The 20,570-nt window shown below is 37.7% G+C and overlaps 1 protein-coding gene across 4 annotated transcripts in view; it reads left to right on the top strand.

The window, feature by feature from the left end:
* LOC142337479 (E3 ubiquitin-protein ligase UBR5-like) overlaps window positions 1–17,250 on the top strand; it is a 140,206-nt gene extending 122,956 nt beyond the window's left edge. For all 4 annotated transcript variants that reach the window (XM_075386731.1, XM_075386730.1, XM_075386732.1 and 1 more), the window contains 5 exons: window positions 1,493–3,220; window positions 3,611–4,294; window positions 7,352–7,783; window positions 11,183–11,455; window positions 16,420–17,250. In XM_075386731.1, coding sequence (XP_075242846.1) covers window positions 1,493–3,220; window positions 3,611–4,294; window positions 7,352–7,783; window positions 11,183–11,455; window positions 16,420–16,866 — 3,564 coding nt within the window. In that variant the 3' untranslated portion in view covers window positions 16,867–17,250. The remainder of the gene's footprint in view (window positions 1–1,492; window positions 3,221–3,610; window positions 4,295–7,351; window positions 7,784–11,182; window positions 11,456–16,419) is intronic.
* The last annotated feature ends 3,320 nt before the right edge of the window (window positions 17,251–20,570 follow it).

Genomic DNA, 20,570 nt, shown 5'->3' with positions numbered 1-20,570 from the left:
ATTTTCACAATTTTTTTTCAAGTATTTTGAAAATTTTTGTCAGTTTTTTAAGTTTTTTCAGCCCTAGGTGTCAAGGAATCCACTCTAGGATTTAATAATAGGTTATTGAATAGTTTCTAGTGGTAATAGAATGGTTTCAACATTTCAACACTGCGAATTTTTTGCATTTTTTTAATAAATTTTGCAAATTTTTTCAATGTTTTCGAAAGTTTTTGTCGTTTTTTAGGTTTATCCAGCCTCAAGAGCCAAGGAACTTCCTCGAGGGTTTATTAATAGGTTACTATGTAGTTTCTAGAAGTAATGGAATCATTTTAAGATTTAAACATCACGAATTTTAGCATTTTTTTGACAAAAATTGCTATATTTTTAAAATTTTTTGACATATATTTTCATTATTCAAAATTTTTCAGCCTCAGGGTTCAGACAACCCCCTGAAGGGTTTGATAATACGTTGCTGCATAGTTTCTAGTGGTAATAGAATGTTTTTCAACATTTGAACATCACGATTTTTAGCAATTGTTGGATAAAACTTGAATTTTTTTTTTCAAATTTTTCAAAATGTGTCATTATCTAAGTTCTTCCAGCCCAAGAAACCTCGTATAGGCTTTGATAATAGGTAACTGAACAATTTTTATTGCGATAGAATAGTTTTGAAATTTTAATATCACAAATTTTTTCGATTTTTTTAATAAAACTTATGATTTTTTCAATTTTTTTTTTGAAATTTTTGTCATTTTATTTTCAGTTTTTGGGTCCTTTTTTGAGTTTAGCGATTAATACTGGCCAACGAAGCTTTTTAAGTCTTGCAGATGGGTTACATGACAAAAATCCAGAGGCAAAAAATGTTCTTTGAACATTTTCGTCACTGCGAAATTTGGAAAGTTTTCTTCTGAATTTTGCACTTTCAGTTTTTTATATGATTTAGTTACTAACAAGGCTAGAATCTCATGGAAAAAATTTCTAGCTCTCTCTCTTTCTCTCTCTCTGTGTGTGTGTGTTGGTTGGCGTTTCTTTCCTTCTCTTTCTCGCTCACGTTTTACCTCGCACTCTCTCTCTCTCCTTGACTCTTTTGTTGACTTCAGCGGCTGTTATGTGGCGGGATAATATCGTCTATTACCCTAGCCTCACGCCTCTTCAATCAAGCGAAAGCTAACCTCACTAAACAGTGGCTAGGTGCTGACAACCGCCCGCCGGTCGTTTGAGAGCAATTCGCCCGACGTTAGTCGGTTATGTTATATGCTTTCTGTTAACCAATCTGCTCACACTTTTGGTTGCCTGTTAAACATATAAATATCGATTCAGAAGTGTAAATTTTTAACAATGATTTATCATTTGCAAAGGTCCGTTATTGTGTCAACCGACAATAAAGTGGCTTGCGAAGTATTTTTTTTGCGCGAAGAAGCTCCGAATTACTAGATTTAATTCTCAATAGTTTTTGCTCAACCAAAATTGTCAAAAAGAAAAATTTGAAATGCAAACAGTTTATTTTTAGGAATATGTGGACAAGCGACTGTACATAACTTGGGAATGGCTCTCAAGCGTTTTGGACTCAGCAGAAGCTCAGTTGAGATTCGGAGCTGCCCTGATTAACAGCACAGACACAAATCACCCGCTCCATCCTCTGAATGCGAGCCAGCGACGTAATGGAAATAATGGTTCCAACAGTAACGGTGGAGCCGGTCAAAACTCAAATTCGAATTCATCTTCGGAATCAAACTCACTGTCTAACTCCAGACGAGCGTTTGAAGGTGGCGTGTCTAGATCGTCGTCCAGATCTGCTCAGCAAGACAGCTCGGCAGCCAGAAAAGATTTTCTCAATTACATTCTTTCCTTGATGCGTGCACACTCGAACGAGCATGCGGATGCCTTGCCTGTGATTGATGTCTCTGCGTTTAAGCACATCGCCTATGTCTTGGATGCTATGCTGTATTATTTGAAGAATGGGAAAGAAGCGGTAGTAAAATCACAAGATGTCAATTTGGTGGGACCAAGTGGCGATGCAAATAGTGTTTCTGACGAGTTGGATGATTATGACCCTGAAGACGATTCATTGGACGAGGCTATATTTGTGGGATTGACGACAGGTTCTGGCTCTATTGACGACTTCACACCGGTCGATGCCATGTCCTCGAAGAAGGGATTCTCATTTTTCAGAAGAAGTCCTTCAACCCTTTGCTTGGGCGCGACTTCGCCGGATCCATTTAGCTTGAGTTACGCTGAAGCATTGCCTTTAGCTGAAAGACCCCAATTGTTAACACCTCATGCCACAAAAGAGGAAATGTTTGGTCCCGCTCGATTCGACCAGGGTTTCACCCTTGAACGCAACCAAGCTCCGTCTTCTTCACTCGGCGCCAACGAGACATTGACGATTCGTCGCACTGAAGTGGAAATAGTTCCTCTCAGAATGGATATGGATGGTCGCATTGAAAGCGGATACGAACGTTTGTTGATTCATGATACTAGAGTAAATTCTGCAGAGATCCTGGAAAGACAGGACACAGCCGGTCAGCGTTCGCCTGAGTTTCCCTTTTATGGTGGGAATGCAAATGAGGCTGCGACCGCAGCTAGTGCCCGTCGCGCGTCAACTGGCATGAGTGACGGCGAGCCGGAGATAATTACAGAAAGGCAGAGTGTAGAGGATGATGATGATTTAGAACCGGGTGCCCTGGATATGTCCAGTTCGACCTTGAACGCTGCCGAAGCTGCGGAGAGACAGTTGCACACGGATGGAAATGAAGCAGGAACGGTGGTTAGCAGAGATAGGTCTGCTACTTCTGATATGGGCTTCGGTGCGCAACGAAACGATCACGCTAACTGGAACCGAGACCTGCTTGCTACAGGACCCGGATGTTCGACTCCTAATCGAGATTCGTTCACCTCGATGGCAGTGCAAGCATCAACAGCCGATGTTCACACAATTCAAGATATGATTGAGGAAGTTACGACGTCCACTACTGTTGAAAACGTCACAGATTTTACTTACACGTTGAGGAAGTTACCAAGAGTTCCAAAAGTCGTGGAGACAAATTTCAACCGAGATGTTCTACTAGGGCGTTGGTCGCATTCTCTTGAATTGTTTGGCCGTGTTTTCATTGACGATGTGGGGGCGCAGCCTGGCTCGTTATTGGCGGAGATTTCATCCTTTGATGTGAGGGAAGCGAGGTTCAAGAAAGAGATGGAGAGGATTCGAAACAGCCAGACTCGAGACCTAGCTCTTGATGTAAGTTCGGTTAAAACTCACTCTCTCGTAAAAATGTTAATTGCTCTCAAACGTCGTTTAGAGCAATTGTATTAGTCCTGCGGTTTTTATCCCAATTTTCGCTTGACCGATTTGTCGTGTGACCGCTTTAACGTTTTGTCCTCAAAAACAGGATAGCGGTAAAAAAAAACAGGTTACTCCAGAGGTGCATTAAGTTTTCCTAGCGCCCTGCGGTCTAGTAGTTTCTAATGCGTTCCTGCGTCCCCCCCCGCGTTCCTGATGTCAAGCTGGATTTCAGGAAAAGCACATTTTCTTAAGGTTAAGGTTAAAAGATCCCGTTCCCAAACTAAGACGAATAGAGTTTACGTATAAAACGAGCTGAGCCAGACTAACCAGTTCCTCTCTTAACAGGTTGAAAGAGACAAGAGCCAGTTGATTTTGCAGACGATGAGACAACTAAACTCGCAATACTCAAAGCGCTCATCTTTTCCTGGTCAGCCCCTGGCAGTCCACAAAGTCAAAGTCACTTTCAAGAATGAACCCGGAGAGGGTACGGGTGTATCCAGGAGTTTCTATACAGCAATTGCCCAGGCGCTTTTGACCGAAGAGCGACTGCCAAAATTAGACTCTTTAAGTGCAGCGAATAACAGTGTCAACGCACCTATGAGTAGAATAAGAAAGGTGCGCACCAGTACCAACTTGCCCTCAGCAACTTCCCAGTTTGCCAATCAGCTGTCATCATACGAGAGACGCTCGGCTGCCGCAGCCCTGATTCTTGGTAGCAGCTCAGCCGGGGCGGCAGCTTCTTCCCTCAACAATGCTGCATCTATTATCGCTAGCCACCATGGAAGATCGCATACCACTTCCACCGTGCCCGGATCCATTACAACGTCGGCAGGTGCTCTGGGAACAGGTAACGTGGCGACAGTTCACTCCAGCTCCTCAGCACCATCGTTAACAGCGGCTAATTCAGCAGCAGGGGCATCGAGTGTCACGATGAATGTGAATGCAGCCCCCTACATTCCATCTGCTAGCGAAATTGAGGACGATTCTCTAAGGGCGTCTATCTACGCGGCTGTGGTGTCACTTCAACCTGTTAGTAAAGTGATTTCTGCCTTTATTATAGCTGCGAAGCTGTAAGCTGAGCGTAGCTATATTGCGGTGCTCTTGGTTTTTTTTTACGACTCGAAGAGGAGTATTGGTTTTCTTAAGGTTTTTTTTTTTTTTACCGGAAGTACTATTCGTTCAGACGCTGTTTTGACCTAAAAGCGAAAGTGAGAAAAATTGCCGTGTGAACTAATTTTTTCTGAGCGAGAGAAGTTTTTTGATCATGCGCTGCGTTTAGTGAATGACTTTTTGACTTTGAAAAGTAGTTTTTGACTGAATGGCACATATAGATAACCGTTTTTAGCCGTTTTTTCGTCTAAGTGGCCCATTTTTTTGCTTGTAATTTGGTTTTTTTGTAGAAATGATTTTTATTCGATGCTATATTGAAATGTGAACCTTGGAAATTAATAGCACAGTGTTTTGCAGAGCCTGAAAACGCGTTTCAAGTTCAAAATTGGCATAAATTTCTTAATTATTTAATTAATTTTTGGCCTTTTTCCTATTATTTTCTTCATTTTTGGATCTTTTAGCCGTCTTTTTGTCAAAAATCAGTCAATATGACAACTTCCCGTTGACAATTCATATACTCGATGCCTCTTTTTACCTCGATGTAATTTTGTTTTATAAAATTGTACATATGCTTATCCGATTTTGGTTGTTTTTTCCTATTTTTCTCAGTTTTTTGTCTGTATTTTGGTTTTAATAACTAGAAATATTCTTTTTGTGCAACATGAGGGTCTTTAATTTCGTTTCAATAAAAACGTTAATAATTTTTTAGCGTTAATTTTTTGAAAATTAGTTAATTTTTTTTTATAAATGCAGTCCTAAACATTTTTTGACCTTTTTTTGCAAAATGTTTCAATGTTTCGTAGTTTGATTTCTGCTTTTTCTTTTTTTGATCTGTTCAGGAGGATAGATTTTTGTCTCGGATGTATCGTTGTATTTCCTATGTCTCGAATGCTGAAAAATGAATTATTGTTAGTTGTTCTTGTTCTTTTAAATTTGATTTTTAAACTTTCAAAACTTTTAAACCTTGATTTGAACTTTCAAAAATCAAGAATTAGTCTTTGTTACGGTGTTCCTTACATTGTGTCCATATTGTTCACATTCTAGCTTGTATCATTCTAGCTCTGTCCTGGCACCTACATTTATACTGGTTTTATTGATTTTTTCAGTTATTAACAAATTGAATGGTTTCGGCTTTTTCTTAGATTTTCGTCATGTCTTTGGGTTGCAATTGATTTCATTCAACATAAGGCAGTACTAAGAGTGTACTAGAAATCCTTTTCCAGAATTGCCACTTATCACTTTTTATGGTATTTTTTTCCGACCTTGGTATTGTTCTTAAACATTTTTTTGCCTTTAAATTATACTCGGTTGCTTTTCTATGATTATTTTTATTTTTGAATTAGTTTGAAATCATGTTGTCTAGCATATATACAAGAAAAACAAAGTATAGGTTGTTTTTGCTTTAATTGCAGTGATGAGAAATCTAACTAAAGTAGTTTTCTGATTCTTAACTTTGAGCATTATTTTTTGAAAAATTTAGTTTAGTTTCTAAGTTATTATTATCTGCCGTTTGTTTTAGCGATATTTTTGAGATTAGAATCATGAATTATTTGAGGGCAGTTGATAGCCCTGTCAGCTTTCTGAGACTATCAGTGTTTTGACTATCCTAATTATTTTGCACTTATCCTTACCAAACGTTTTCAATAATAAATATTTTTGCGGCATTTTGTTTCTCTTGGTGACAGAGGTTTTCACCAATTTTAAGATCAGACCGGGGGGGGGGGGGGGGGGAATGGTGGGGTAATAAGTTTATAGTTTATTAAAAAAAGGTAATGGTTTTAGCTGCAATTAGGGTTTTTGTCATGTTTTTACGCTTCGAGTCGCTTCCGGAATTCTTCCGGTTATGTTTTTTGTTTCGTCGTCTGACGCTTCATTTTCGTTTTACATTTGTTCTAGAACATTCTGTCTCGTCACTGCTTAAATGGCTTTTTCGCGCTTGATTTCACGCTTTCTGCGTGACCTAAATTGCGGTTATTCAGAAACAGAATCTGTTCCTAAAACAAATTTGATTGTAAGAAAACAGATTGTATGGTCCGACAGCCGAGTGGTTAAGGCGACTGGCTGTTAATCCGGAGATCGCCGGTTCGAGACGCGACAGGGAAACTTTTTTGCACCCAAAAACAACCTCCTTTGAAATAAACTTGTAAGTTTTATAGGCGGCGGCGATAACTATTATCAACTCACTTCTGTATCTTTTTCCATCTGTATTTTACGGCACGCAAGTCTATTTCGCAGCTATTCCGGCAATCTGCCGGCTATGTTTATTATAGCTGCGAAGCTGTAAGCTGAGCGTAGCTATATTGCGGTGCTCTTGGTTTTTTTTTTGTTTCGTCGTCTGACGCTTCATTTTCGTTTTACATTTGTTCTAGAACATTCTGTCTCGTCACTGCTTAAATGGCTTTTTCGCGCTTGATTTCACGCTTTCTGCGTGACCTAAATTGCGGTTATTCAGAAACAGAATCTGTTCCTAAAACAAATTTGATTGTAAGAAAACAGATTGTATGGTCCGACAGCCGAGTGGTTAAGGCGACTGGCTGTTAATCCGGAGATCGCCGGTTCGAGACGCGACAGGGAAACTTTTTTTGCACCCAAAAACAACCTCCTTTGAAATAAACTTGTAAGTTTTATAGGCGGCGGCGATAACTATTATCAACTCACTTCTGTATCTTTTTCCATCTGTATTTTACGGCACGCAAGTCTATTTCGCAGCTATTCCGGCAATCTGCCTGCTAAGTAATGGATATGGTTAGAACTGTCCTCAACTTTCATTCAATAGCTTTGTATGTATAATCTGATCTGATGATCGACAGTTTGAAGACTTTCAAAGCGTTCACGCGCTTTTTTCATCTCGAGTAATTAATTGGCAATGGGGCAATGGTTTGGAATAAATATCTAGGATTTGTGAAAATAATGGCGCTCTCACTGATACTTGATAGAATCAGCTGGAAGAGTTGAAATTAAAAGTCGCTGTTTTAGAGCCATGCAAGTAAGATCACAGGAATGCTGTTGGATCTAGAAAGACACCACCTCCTTCTGATTAAAAGTGACCCAGATCTGTTGCGCGAGAAAGTAGAAGAGGCTCTGGGACTCATACTAAGTTGTGCCGGCAATCCAGTGGGTGCTAATAGTGGGTCTGCGAACTCGCAAGCTGGATCTAAATCTGGAAATGAGAATTCGTCAGCGAGCATGCTGGGTGACGCTGCGGCTGTTGATGACGATGAGAGTGCACCCTTGTTCTACCAGCCAGGGAAGACTGGTTTCTATTCGCCCAGACTGGGTAAATGCACTAAGGAAAGACTGGATGTGTTCAGGAATGTTGGACGGTTGATTGGACTCTGTCTGTTGCAGAATGAGCTCATTCCTTTGCCCCTGAATAGACATGTTCTGAAGTACATTCTACATAAAGAGGTGAGGTGTCATTTAAAGGGAAGACAACGGTGTTTCACTGAGTTTTATAATCCAAAATATATTAAATCGTAATTTATTAATAGCCGCCCTCATCTTCTCAGCCGGCTATTATAGCGCTCCTATTTTTTTTATAGCTGCGAAGCTGTAAGCTGAGCTTAGCTATATTGCGGTGCTCTTGGTTTTTTTTACGACTCGAAGAGGAGTATTGGTTTTCTCTCGATTTTTTTTACAGAAGTAGATTTGTTCACGCGGCATTTTGACCTTAAAGCGAAAGTGAGAAAAGCTGTCTTGGTGAACAGATTTTCGCTAAGCGAGAGAAGTTTTTTGATCATGCGCTGCATTTAGTGAATGACTTTTTGGCTTTGGAAGGTAGTTTTTGACTGAATTGCACATATAGATGACCGTTTTTTCGTCTAAATGGCCCAATTTTTTTTGCTTTTAATTTGGTTTCTTGTAGAAATAAATTTTATGTGATACTATATTGAAATGTCAACCTCGGAAATTGATACCACGGTGTTTTGCAGAGCCTGAAAATGCGTTTCAAGTTGAAAATTGGCACATAATTCTTGATTTTTTTGGTTAATTTTTAGCTTTTTTCTTTTAATTTCTTCTTTTTTTGGATCTTTTAACCGTTTTTTTTTGTCAAAAATCAGTTAATATGGCACTTTCTCTTTGATAATTCCTATACTCAACGCCTCTTTTACCTCGATGTTATTTTCAATAAAATTGTACGTATGCTAATCCGGTTTTGGTAGTTTTTCGTTTGCATTTTGGTTGTAATTGCTAGAAAGGTTTTTTGTGCAACATGAGGGACTTTAATTTCGTTTCAAAAAAAATTCAATCATTTTTTGGCGTTAAGTTTTGAGAAAACAGTTAAATCTTTTTCATAAATGCGGTCTTATTTTAAAATTTCTTTGACCATTTTTTTGCAAAATGTATCAATGTTTCTTATTTATGAATTCTGCTTTTTCCTATTTTTTGGTGTCTTCAGGAGGATAGATCCTTGTATCGGATGACTAGTTATCTTTTCTCTGTCTTGAATGCTGAACAATGAAATGTATTCGTTTTTCTTGAATTTTTTAAACTGATATTAAACTTTCAAAAATCAAGAAACTCTTTTTGTTACGGTGTTCCTTACATTGTGCCCATTTTCTTCACATTCTAGTTAGTATCATTCTAGCTTTGTCCTGGAACCTAATTTTATGTTCGGTATATTGATTTTTTCAGTTGTAAAAAATGAACGATTTCAGCTTTTTCTTAGATTTGTCATTTCTTTGGTGTGCAATTGATTTCATTCAACAAAAGTCAGTACTGAGAGTTAGATAGCTAGCTTCTTCCATAGTTTCCACTTATGACTATCTACTGCAGCTTTCTTCCGGTCTTGGTGTTAACTTAAACGATTTTTTGCCTTTGAATATTCTGCTGTCTTTTCTATGATCAATTTTATTTTTGATTTAGTATGAAATCATGTTGTCTAGCTTATGTACAAAAAGGAACAGAATGTGTGTGTTGTTTTTTGTCTTAATCGCAGTGATTAGAAGTGTAATTATAGGTGTTTTCTGATCCTTAAATTTGAGCTTTCTTTTTTGAAAAGATTTAACTTAGTTTCTAAGATTATTATCTGCCGTTTGCTTTCGCGATCTTTTTCAGATTAGAATCATTTATTAGAATAGGTTAGAATTATAGATTAGAATTATTTGAGGGCTATTGATAACCTTGCCAGCTTTTTCAGACTATCAGGTTTTTGACCACCTTAATTATTTTGGATTTTTTAACGTTACCAAACGTTTTCAATAATATAAAATTTTGCTGCATTTTATTTCTCTTGTTGACAGTGGTTTAAGTTTCACCAATTTTTAGAGCAGACCTGGAGAGGTAGTGAGTTAATGGCTTAATTTAAAAGGTAATGGCTTCCGCTGCAATTACGGATTTGTTAGCGAAGTTTTGACGCTTCGAGTCGCTTCCGGAATTCTTCCGGCTATGTTTTTTGTTTCGTCGTCTGACGCTCTTTTTTCGTTTTGGTTATTTGCGGGATTACATTTTGATCATACGTGACTTACCCCACTCAATAAATGACTTTTGCGCTTTAAAACTTGAGTTTAATTTGAATTTGTTCAAGGTCAAAGGAACTCATATGTGCAGTAAAGGTCCCTAATAAGAGGCTTCTGTGGAATGAATTTAAACAAGCTTTATTAATTTATCGCTGAACGTATTTTAGCCTAGTTTTTTGAGCGGCGTCGATTTTTTTTTCAATTTTGATCTGTATCTGTTTCTATCTCTATTATGTGGCACGCAGGTCTATTCTTTCGCAGCTATTCCGTCAATCTGCCGGCTGTGTTTACAATTCAAAGAATTTGAATTGTATTGGGAGGCTGTCTTTTTTTTTAAGATCTGTAGTGATTTTTTTAAGATCTGTAGAGTAGTCAAATTAGAGTAGTGATCTTGGTCACGCCGAAACAGGAAGTGGAGCGAAAAAGCGAGTGGTTTTGAGGCGTGAAATTTTTTTGCTCTAAATTTAAAGTAGAGTGAGAAAACGGTGTTTGAACAAAAATTCGCGTTCTCGCTAGTGGTTTTTTGTTCACGTGCGGCAATTTCACTTTGATTTTCTGTTTTTTCGATTTTTTGGATCGGAGTTCTTTCTAAATGGTTTTCCCAATCCATTCATAGTCCGTTCTAGGTCTAATTTTCTGTTTAATCAATGAAAATTCTTTGAATTGTACGTTAGGACTTGTCCTGCTATGTTTTACTTCGTCGAACTTTTTTTTCGCTTTACCCATTTTGCCGCTTTTTCGACATTTTGCGTGAATCGTTTTGACTTCTCTAGGCTAGTTTCACACTTCTGTCATTCTGCTCAAAGTCCTTTTAAACAGCAGCTGCTCAGCAAAGCAATTAAAAATGAAGAGAGTAATTATAAAAAAATTCAAAGTCAGAAATAGAAACGGGATAAACCCATAAAGCCCATTTTTAGATGCCCGGTACTTGAACTTTGTTCTCATAAGTTTGAGGTACTATTTATAATGCTTATTGGTATTGATACTAGACCTTGTAGCCTCTCACTGAGAGGCAGGAGTATGTTCAATTACGAAATGACATCAAAATAAATCGCACTTAAAAATGTTTTTATACAAAAATCAATTTTTGTTGATATTTTCTTTTCTTTCAATCCCAATAGAGTTATGGGAATCAACGGCGGCTGTTTTCCGGCGATCTGCCGGGTATGTTTGGTATTGTCGATAGTTTTGTGCGCGGGCATCTTTGGACTTGAGCTAATTACTTGAATCAGTCAATGTTCTCGTTTGAATTGTCGCTTGATTTCCAAGCTCGAAAACCAAGGAATTATGGGTAGCATTTTCATACCATATTGTATGTGAAAAGTTTCACCAGTGTTTTCTGTTGCAGCTTTCGTGGCATGACTTTGCTTTCTTCGACCCTGTGACGTATGAGAGCATGCGCAAACTAGTGCTGGATGCAATGGACCCCGCTGCTGGTGCTGAAATGTTCAAGGAGCTCTGTCTCACTTACTCTGTGGTGCTGTGCAAAGAGGAGGGTGGGGGTGAAGTGGAGTTGGTACCTAATGGTGCCAAATATGAAGTCACTCCTAAGAATGTATTCGACTTCGTGAGGCGATATTGCGAGTACAGAATGCGTCAGTGTATGGAAAAACCCCTGAGGGTTAGTTATTATGACTTCGAAGCTGTAAGCTGAGCATAGCTATATTGTGAGCCGACGCTAATACTGTGTTCAGGTAGCGTTTTGACCTGCGAGCAAGCGATTAATATAGCTGTGAAGAATTTTTCGGAGTAAAGAACTTTTTGTTCGTACGTGTCCAAAGCCCCCCTCCCGCAGAATTCGAATTCGACTACCTCCTCCCCGTAGAATTCTCATGCACGCGCGTAATTTCGCGTAAACTCGTTTGAGAGCAAATCGTCCGATATTAGTCGGTTATGTTTTGCCTTTGAACAGTTTTTTAATTGCTCGCGAACGAAGTTTGAAGCAATAAGCACGTTGATATTTTTATAATTCAAAGAGGAGATTCTATAGATTCTACAGGTTTTTATCAGTCGAAGAGGAGTATAGGGATTCTACTGGTTTTTTTAAGCTGAAGCAAGTCTGTTCACGACTTGTACTTTTGACTTTTATTTTCGAACATGACTTCTATTTTAGAACGTTGACTTCTGTTTTCAAACAGTGGTCTTTAACAGTAGCTTAGTTACTAATACATAGTGATTAGGTATACATATACACCTACCTTAACCCCTCAACTAACCCCCCACCCACTAAAACCCCTCCACTTACCCCCTACCGGGCCCTACTAAAAAACTACCCCCTTACATCTACTCCCTACGACTATCTTCCTCCCCTGCCTACCAAAACCCCTAAACTAAAACCTGTGTCCTCATTTTTAAAACCATGTCTACAGTTTTGTTAGGCTATCAGTTTCTTTGTTATTTCTTTTTTTGATATTTCTTGTTTTTGTTAATTTTGGTTAGTAATTATCTTGCACGACTCTTCGAGTCGTTTACTGTATTCTACCGGCTAAGTTTTTTAGCTGAAGTTTTAACAAGTTTGTTCATGACTTGAACTTTGATTCCTTTCTATTCGACCATTTACCTCCGTTTTTGAACTCTGGACTTTAACAGTAGCCTAATTTGTAATGTATAATAATTAGGAACTCGTTATATTCGAGGTAAAGTTGTTTTGAGAATTTTTGATCCCATACAAGTCCCTCCTTATCTAAACTACAGACCCTACCTCTACCTACCCACATCACCCACCTACTCTCCACCCCCCCCCCCCCCACTATCCCCCTACATATCTACCATTCCCCGTACCTACCCACCTTATTAAGCACAAATTGTGTCTAATTTTTCTCAAGTTTTTTTGAATGGCTTTTATGCTCTTGACTGCATGATTTAAACTTCTCTCTCATTCACAAGTGTCATCAACTGAACTCCAGTGGCTGCAGTTCCTACTAACTGTCAATTGAAAACTGCGCAAAAATTGATGTTTTTTCACTTCAAATTGTATTAGTGGTATAGAATAAACTCTTATCACGTCATTCGAAGTCTTCCTTAGCGAATTTAAATACACCCCCACCGACTGAAGCAGGCTGCAATAGATTCGAGCTCGCAGTCTTTCGAGCGTACTTTTTCCAACGTTAGTGAGCTATATTCTAAATTGCTGTCTCATGCAAATTTTAAGCAGTTGAATTGGCTACCACCCGCGGCTGAAGCACGAAGCAGGCTAGATAGAATTGAGCCGCCAGCTTTCGTTAAATTGTTCCTAATTTGTGAACAGTTTCTGAGCAGTTTTGAACAGTTCCTGAGAGCTGTAAAATTGTTTATTATAGGAATATTATTTCTCTGAAAATAAGATAAAAAATATTTGGAAATATCGTTTTGTCCAAATTTAATCTCAATTACCTTTTGAACCTCAGTTGATTTTTATTTGTTTAATAGCCGCCCTCATCTTCTCAGCCGGCTATTATAGCGCTCCTATTTTTTTTACTTCGTCGAATTTTTTCGCTTTATCATTTTGCCGCTTTTTCAGCATTTTGCGTAAAATCTTTTTGACTTGTTTCTCTCCGCTGATTCTGCTAAAAGTGAATTTGAATAGCAGTTGCTCGGCAAAACAATTCAAAATGAACAGAATCAGGATACAAAATTGAAGTCAGAAATAGAAACGGGATAAACCCATAAAGCCCAATTTTAGATGCCCGCTATTTGAATGTCGTTCCTATAAGTCTTAGTTACCATCTCTTATGCTTATTGGTATTGATAGTAGCCCCTGTAGCCTCTCTCTAAGAAACAGAAGTGATTAAAGGTTTGGTCACACTTGACTTACCTCACTCTCAAAAATGACTTCCTCACTTTGAAGTTGACTTTTATTTACTTTAATTCAAAGTCATAAGGTCAAATGGGTGTGTGTGTCACTCTAAATGAAGGTTTTTTGAGTGCAGCTAATAGAGGCAGCAAAAACTTATTACAGATTAAATACAGATTTTTAATCTAAATATAACATATCAGCCTTCAATGAAAAGACGAATTTTTTGGTCTCTTTTTTTACTGTTTTTTGAAACTGCAGATCTACGAAGCTATTGCGGCTATTTTTGGCACTCCGCCAGCTATGTTTATGCGATTTTTCGCTTGACCGATTTTTCGTCTGACGCTTTTGACTTTTCGTCCTTAAAAACGGGATAAACAGGTAGCGACCAGCGGGCATTAAGTGCTCTTAGAGCCTTTCAGCTCTGTTTCAGCTCAAACTGTTTTGGAGACTTATACTTATGGTGTGAAGGGCGGTTCTTAGAGGTTGAAGACACCCTCATTGTTGACCCCCACTATTGCCCCCACCGGGCCGTTGCCCCCACTCTTTTGCTGTTGCCCACGCCTCGCCCCTCCCTCCCCATCAGCCCCCCAGTGAACCTCCTCCCCCCCCCCCCCCCCCGTGGCTACTGACGAACAACTGATCGTAAAAACGCAATTTTGTACTAATTTTCACACTTTTTTCCAGCTTTTTGAAAGTGTTTGTTATTTTTTGTTCTTTCAGCCCTAGGTTTCAAAGAATCTCCTCTAGGGTTTTATTATAGGTTACTGCATAGTTTCTAGTGGTAGTAGAATGGTTTCAACAATTTAACATCACGAATTTTAGCATTCTTTTTGACAAAACGTTCAAATTTTTTCAATTTTTTGACATTTCTTTTTCTTTTTTTCACGTTTTTGCAGTCGCAAGGGCCAGAAAAAGTCCGTTTGATAATAATTTACTGAAAAAAAATTTGCTATGGAATGGCTTTCAACTTTTTAATATGAGAAATTTACCAATTTTTTTGTTTATAAAACTTGCATTTTTTTGTCGGTTTTTCGATTTCTCCAGCCTCATATATCCAACCTCTTGTAGTGTTTGACAATTTGTAACTGTATAGTCTCTAAATATAATGGAATGTTTTTCAAGATTTCTACACGACGAATTTGGCTTTTTTTTACAAAACTTGCAATTTTTTTCAATTTTTTTGACATTTATTGTCATTATTCAGGTTTTTCAGCATTACAGAAAATCTCCGTTAGGGTTTGATAATAAGTTACCGGAAAATGTTTTTTGGCCATGGATTAATTTTCAACTTTTATTATCACAAATTTTAGCAATTTTTTATAGCTGCGAAGCTGTAAGCTGAGCGTAGCCATATTGCGGTGATCTTGGTTTTTTTTTGTTTCGTCGTCTGACGCTCTTTTTTGTTTTACATTTGTTCACACGGCAAAGCTGAAAAAATCAAATTTTCTGAATGACTTATTCCTCTCACAAACGGCATTGCGCGCGTGACGTCATTTCTCACTCGCTTCAGCGAAAGTTTTTAGGTTATTTGCGTGATTAGATTTGATCATACGTGATTTACCTCACTCAATAAAATGACTTTTGCACTTTAAAACTTAAGTTTAATTTGAATTTGTTCAAGGTCAAAGGAACTATGTGCAGTAAAGGTCTCTAATAAGAGGCTTCTGTGGAATGAATTTTAACAAGCTTTACTAATTTAAGGCTGAATGTTTTTTAGCCTAGTGTTTTAATCAAGCTAAAGCTGGCGTCACTAAATCTTGGCTCGTTACTGACGAAGCCAACTTCTCGCCGGTCGTTTGAGAGCAATTCGCACGACGTTAGTCGGTTATGTTCAATTGCTTGAAATCAAGTTTGAAATCAAATTTTTGAATCATGAGCGAGCGGTTCTCTTTGGTGTCGATGAGAGATAAATGATTGGCTATCAAGCTCAGGTCATGAAGAACGCTTGGATAATGATGCCCGTTAATTATCATATGGACTAAATTGGCAACAGCAGTTTTTTTCCTATGGAGAGTGTTCTGTGGAAAAATTCAAAATAATTGCTCACTTCGAGCTATTCCCCGACGTTTCATTTGAATTTTATAAATACCAGAGACCCTTTTTAACTGATAAAATACTTGACTATTGCGCCCCCTTAGTTGTTTTCTTTAAGTTGCCGTAAAATTAGAAATTTTGACGTGTTTAATTAATTTTTGGTGCATTAGCCACATTTGTTGCAGCTTTTTTCGAATCTTCAGCGGACTCGGCGAATTTCTGCAATCACTTTTTACGTTCCCCAATGAAATTGGTAGCAGTTTTTGAATGTGAGTAAGTTTATTTTTTAATTGCTCTTGAGCGAAGTTCATAGCAATTATTGTAAACGTGTGTCTTTTTTATGCAAAAATTTTGCTTGAACGTTTTGAATTTTCGAGTGACTTTTACGTCCTTGACTTTTTGCGTTTGGCGTGATCTAAAATTCTCTTTCAATAAGAATTTCAAGCAGCTGAACTCAATTGGCGGCAATTTAATACTAAAAGTCAAATGAAAAGTTCGCCGAAACTGGTGTCATTTTTTACTTTAAATCTTAATTTGTGGCATATGTTAACCTCTAATGTGGTTATTTGAAGCCCACTATTGAACTTCTTAGTCCCATTTAGACTTCTTCTCCTCCCCCCTGGCTGAAGCAGGCTGCGATTGATTAGAGCTCCCCACTAGTCGTTCAAGAGCAATTCTTCCGACGTTTAGTCGGTTATGTTTTTCTCTAATGAATGTGTTGACTTAGTTTTTAGTAAGGGCAAGGATTATCTGGGTGAAATTTAATTAATTTCCAGATGATTCGACGTGGAGTGTACGAAGTGGTACCTCCAAGTGCTCTGAGCGACTTGACGGCTGAGGATCTGCGATTATTGCTAAACGGAACATCGACCATTGATCCCAAACAGCTGAGCTCTTTCACAAACTTCATCGACGAGACAGGCGGTGATCACCCTGAGAAGATCCGCAAGTTCAAACGCTCTTTTTGGACAGTTGTTGAGAAGATGACTCAGAAGGAACTTCAAGATCTCATGTATTTCTGGACCGGCAGTCCCAGTGTTCCGGCTAGCGAGGAAGGCTTCCAGCCGATGCCATCAATAACCTTGCGACCCGCTGATGACAATTATTTTCCATCGGCCAATACCTGTATTTCACGATTGTACATCCCATTGTACTCTTCGAAGAATCAACTCAAGTTCAAATTACTCCAAGCAATACAAGTGAAGTCGTTCGGATTTGTATAACTTTCTAAGCAGCATTTACACCACAAATTCATTTCTTATTCAGTTGAAGTGACAATACTCATTTTCTCGACTCGCTCGCTTAAATCCTCAAACTTTCCGATAATCTGAACAAATACCTGAGTGGCACGAACAAATAGCACTAAACTTATATTTACTGTAATCGGGAGTATTTTTATGTATCATGTGAAGCATTTTTGTTATAAAGTATCTTTTTGTCTGGTTGCTTTATCTGAGTATTCAACCTGATAACTGCAATTTGATAGATGTTGATGAAATAGTGACTGATATTACCCAAGTACCACCGACAATGCACTTCTGATTGACAAAAATGTACTGCAGTTTGCGTTACTATCAAACTTAAGTTAAATTTACCGTTAACCTTCATCCATTTTTACTTATTTTAGCCAAACCCGGTACCGATTAATAAGTACCTAATCGCTGGAGGTGCTCGGGATGTCAACCCTAGTAATTAAAGTCCACGGCGTCAATTATAAAAACGGGAGAATAGATTTCATTTTACTAGCATTTTCGAAGATTGGCTTGATTTGAGTTTAAAAATTTGAGATAAGATGTAGCCTGCAATGAGATGATACAAACTTTTGTAGCGATCATAATGTGACTTAACCTGAAAGAATTTTTAAATTTGGACTTGATATTAGAGAAGTTCTCAATTTTTTTTCATCGTGCGTTTCGGGGATTGAGAAGCATCATGTTCTTAAACAGCTTAGTATGGACTAACGATTCATTGGAGAAACAATAGGATGTTTTTAATAGCCGCACAGCGATAGCTGGGGCTATTATTGGCCTTCTCTTGTTTTTTTTCGTCGTCATGAATTTTGTTAAGACCATATGACGTCACAGCCACTTTTTGTTCACTCGTTCATGCAATTTCAACTGAATTGCCTGTGTGACGTCATTTTTCGCTCGTAGTGGAGCGAGTTTTTTTTTTGTTCATGCGCGTGATTAAATTTTTGGTCACACTTGACTTACCTCACTCTCAAAAATGACTTCCTGACTTTGAAATTGACTTTTATTTACTTTAATTCAAAGAGATAAGGTCAAATGGGTGTGTGTCACTCTAAATGAAGGTTATTTGAGAGCAGCTAATTGAGGCAGAAAAAACCTATACAGATTTTTAATCAAAATATAACAGATCAGCCTTCAATGAAAAGACGAATTTTTTGGTCTGTCTTACTGTTTTTTTTAGACTGCCGATCTACGAATCTATTGCGGCTATTTTCTGGCAATCTGCCAGCTATGTTTTATTTCGTCGTCATGATTTTTGTTACGACCATATGACGCCACAGCCACTTTTTGTGCATTCGTTCATGCAATTTCAACTGAATTGCATGTGTGACGTCTTTTTTCGCTCTTAGTGGAGCGAGTTTTTTTGTTCATGCGCGTGATTAAATTCAGAGATATAAGGTCAAATGGGTGTGTGTGTCACTCTAAATGAAGGTTATTTGAGATCAGCGAATAGAGGCAGCAATAACTTATACAAAATCAAAATATAACAGATCAGCCTTCAATGAAAAGACGAATTTTTTTGGTCTGTCTTTTGTACTGTTTTTTTTAGACTGCCGATCTACGAATCTATTGCGGCTATTTTCTGGCAATCTGCCAGCTATATTAGTTAGTGTTCAAATTAATATAAGCAGTGAGTTACGATAAAAATGATAGCGCTTGGAAAACGTCCACTTTTCTTTGGAGTTGAGCTAGGGAGGCATGGATGTCTTTTCTCTATGTTGTCTTTTCTCAGTCTTGAAATAGTCAGTGTTTTTCTCATTAAATTGAAAGGTTTGAAGTGTATTAAGCGATCGAGGGATATTTCCAACGCAACCATCAAAATCATATTGGAGCTAGTAATCAAGACGAAATTTCAAGAATTGAAGAGATTGCATCCTAGTAAAAGTGAAACTGTCCCAGACTATTACAATTATCTTGTGGCGAGGTAACACTGATCAAAGCCATAGTGTATCGGAATATGCTCAATAGCCGCGAAGTTATTGCCGCGGCGAGGCAATATTCGTCTTCGTGTTTTTTAATTGCTCTCGGTTTATATCTTTGAGTTAAGCGTAGTTATATTGCAGTGTTCCTGATCTTCTAACAACTGAAAGAGTTCGAATTGTATATTCCTACAACTCGAAGAAGGGTATTGAAGGGCCTTCTTCAATCTTATTGCTGTGAATTTTGATATAAGAAATGAAACTTGTGAAGAAGTATGAATGTTGAACAAAATCGGTGGCAGCGAAAAGAAAGTTGTTTTTGTTCCTGTATTTTGAGACAGAGAAAATAAGAAATTGGGTTTAATCATTTTCTCTAAGCGAGAGAAGTTTTGTTCTCGTGCGGCTTTTTTGAAGAGGTTTTAAATAAGGGGTTTTAAATTTCATGCTGCCTTGTGGGCGTATGAAGTTGTAATACGTTTTTGAATAGCCGCAGTCAGCCTCTCAATGGCTACTACTTAGGCGCTCTACCTTATTCAATTTCGTGTTACCTTTCGATCACGGTCTGTGTTTTACATATGTCAAGACTTTCACGTTTGATTTCTTACGTTTTCACCCAGTCACTGTTTTCAAGGGGATCAACGGCGGCTATTTTCTGACATTCTGCTGATTATCTTACAGATTTTCAGCCTAAACTTGACGTTCTTGAATTTTGTAACGCATTTTGAAGATGTTTGAACGATTCTGGGAAATTTATTTTATCGGTAAGGAAATAGAAATGGGCTTTTCGAATTACCAGCAGATTGGAATTTTGCAGGTATGAAGCAGTTTTTCTGGAGAAAAATATGCCAAATTTTGAAAAAAAATATTTGTTTTGTCTGTTTTTCTTAATTTCTTCAGATCTAAAGAAAATTTAGCACTAAATGATTCCACTGTGTAGTGTGACCACAAAACAGTTAAGATTTTTTAAATCAACGAGAGAACACTTTTGTACTTGTATCATATAAGACATTTGAAATAATCTAATATTTTATTAACATCTAACTGTTTTTCTATTAAGCTAAGCTGGCTTTTCTGGTTTTATTGTTGATCTATTTTTGCGACGTTTGTTTATTTGAACGGTCTTCTGTTTTACAAGGTTTTGGGAACCAATTCGTCAGTTTTTGGTCTAAGTTTATGATTTGGTCTTTGGAAACTCTTTGAAATGTAAATCAGCGCTTGTCCTGCTATGTTGTATTTCGTCAAGATTTTCCCTAAGACCATATGACGTCACAATCGCTTAAATTCTACTTTCTGTTCATTCGTACATACAGTGTAGACTGAATTGCATGCTCCGCATCATTTTTAAATCTGAGTGGAGCCTTGTTTTGTGTTATCGCGAGATAAATTTTTTTGTCACGTGACCTACCTCAATCTCAAAAATAACTTCCTTAGTTTCAAATTGGTTTTGCGTGCTTTAATTGGAGGAGATAGTATCAATTGAGCATGTGTCACTCTATCTGAATTTGATTTGATGTCAGCTAATAGAAGTCAAACATATATTTTTTTCTGAATTAAACTATCAATTACAAATTACTTCTAATATCTAATACTATCAGTAATATCTATTACTACTAACACTTCTCTTCTTCGTTATTTTTTTACGAGTACCTTTTCGAGACTGTAGTTTACGCAGCTCTACTACCGCAGTTTTTTCTGTTAGTTGTGTTTTGTAAAATATGGCTATCATTCTTGGATACCAATTGAGGCCAAAAATAGTGG

The sequence above is a fragment of the Convolutriloba macropyga genome, chromosome 4, assembly GCF_964194025.1.
Source record: "Convolutriloba macropyga chromosome 4, txConMacr16.3, whole genome shotgun sequence".
NCBI lineage: Eukaryota > Metazoa > Xenacoelomorpha > Acoela > Convolutidae > Convolutriloba > Convolutriloba macropyga.
The sequence above is the reverse complement of the archived record's forward strand: the minus strand, read 5'-3'. Positions and strand labels throughout refer to the sequence as shown.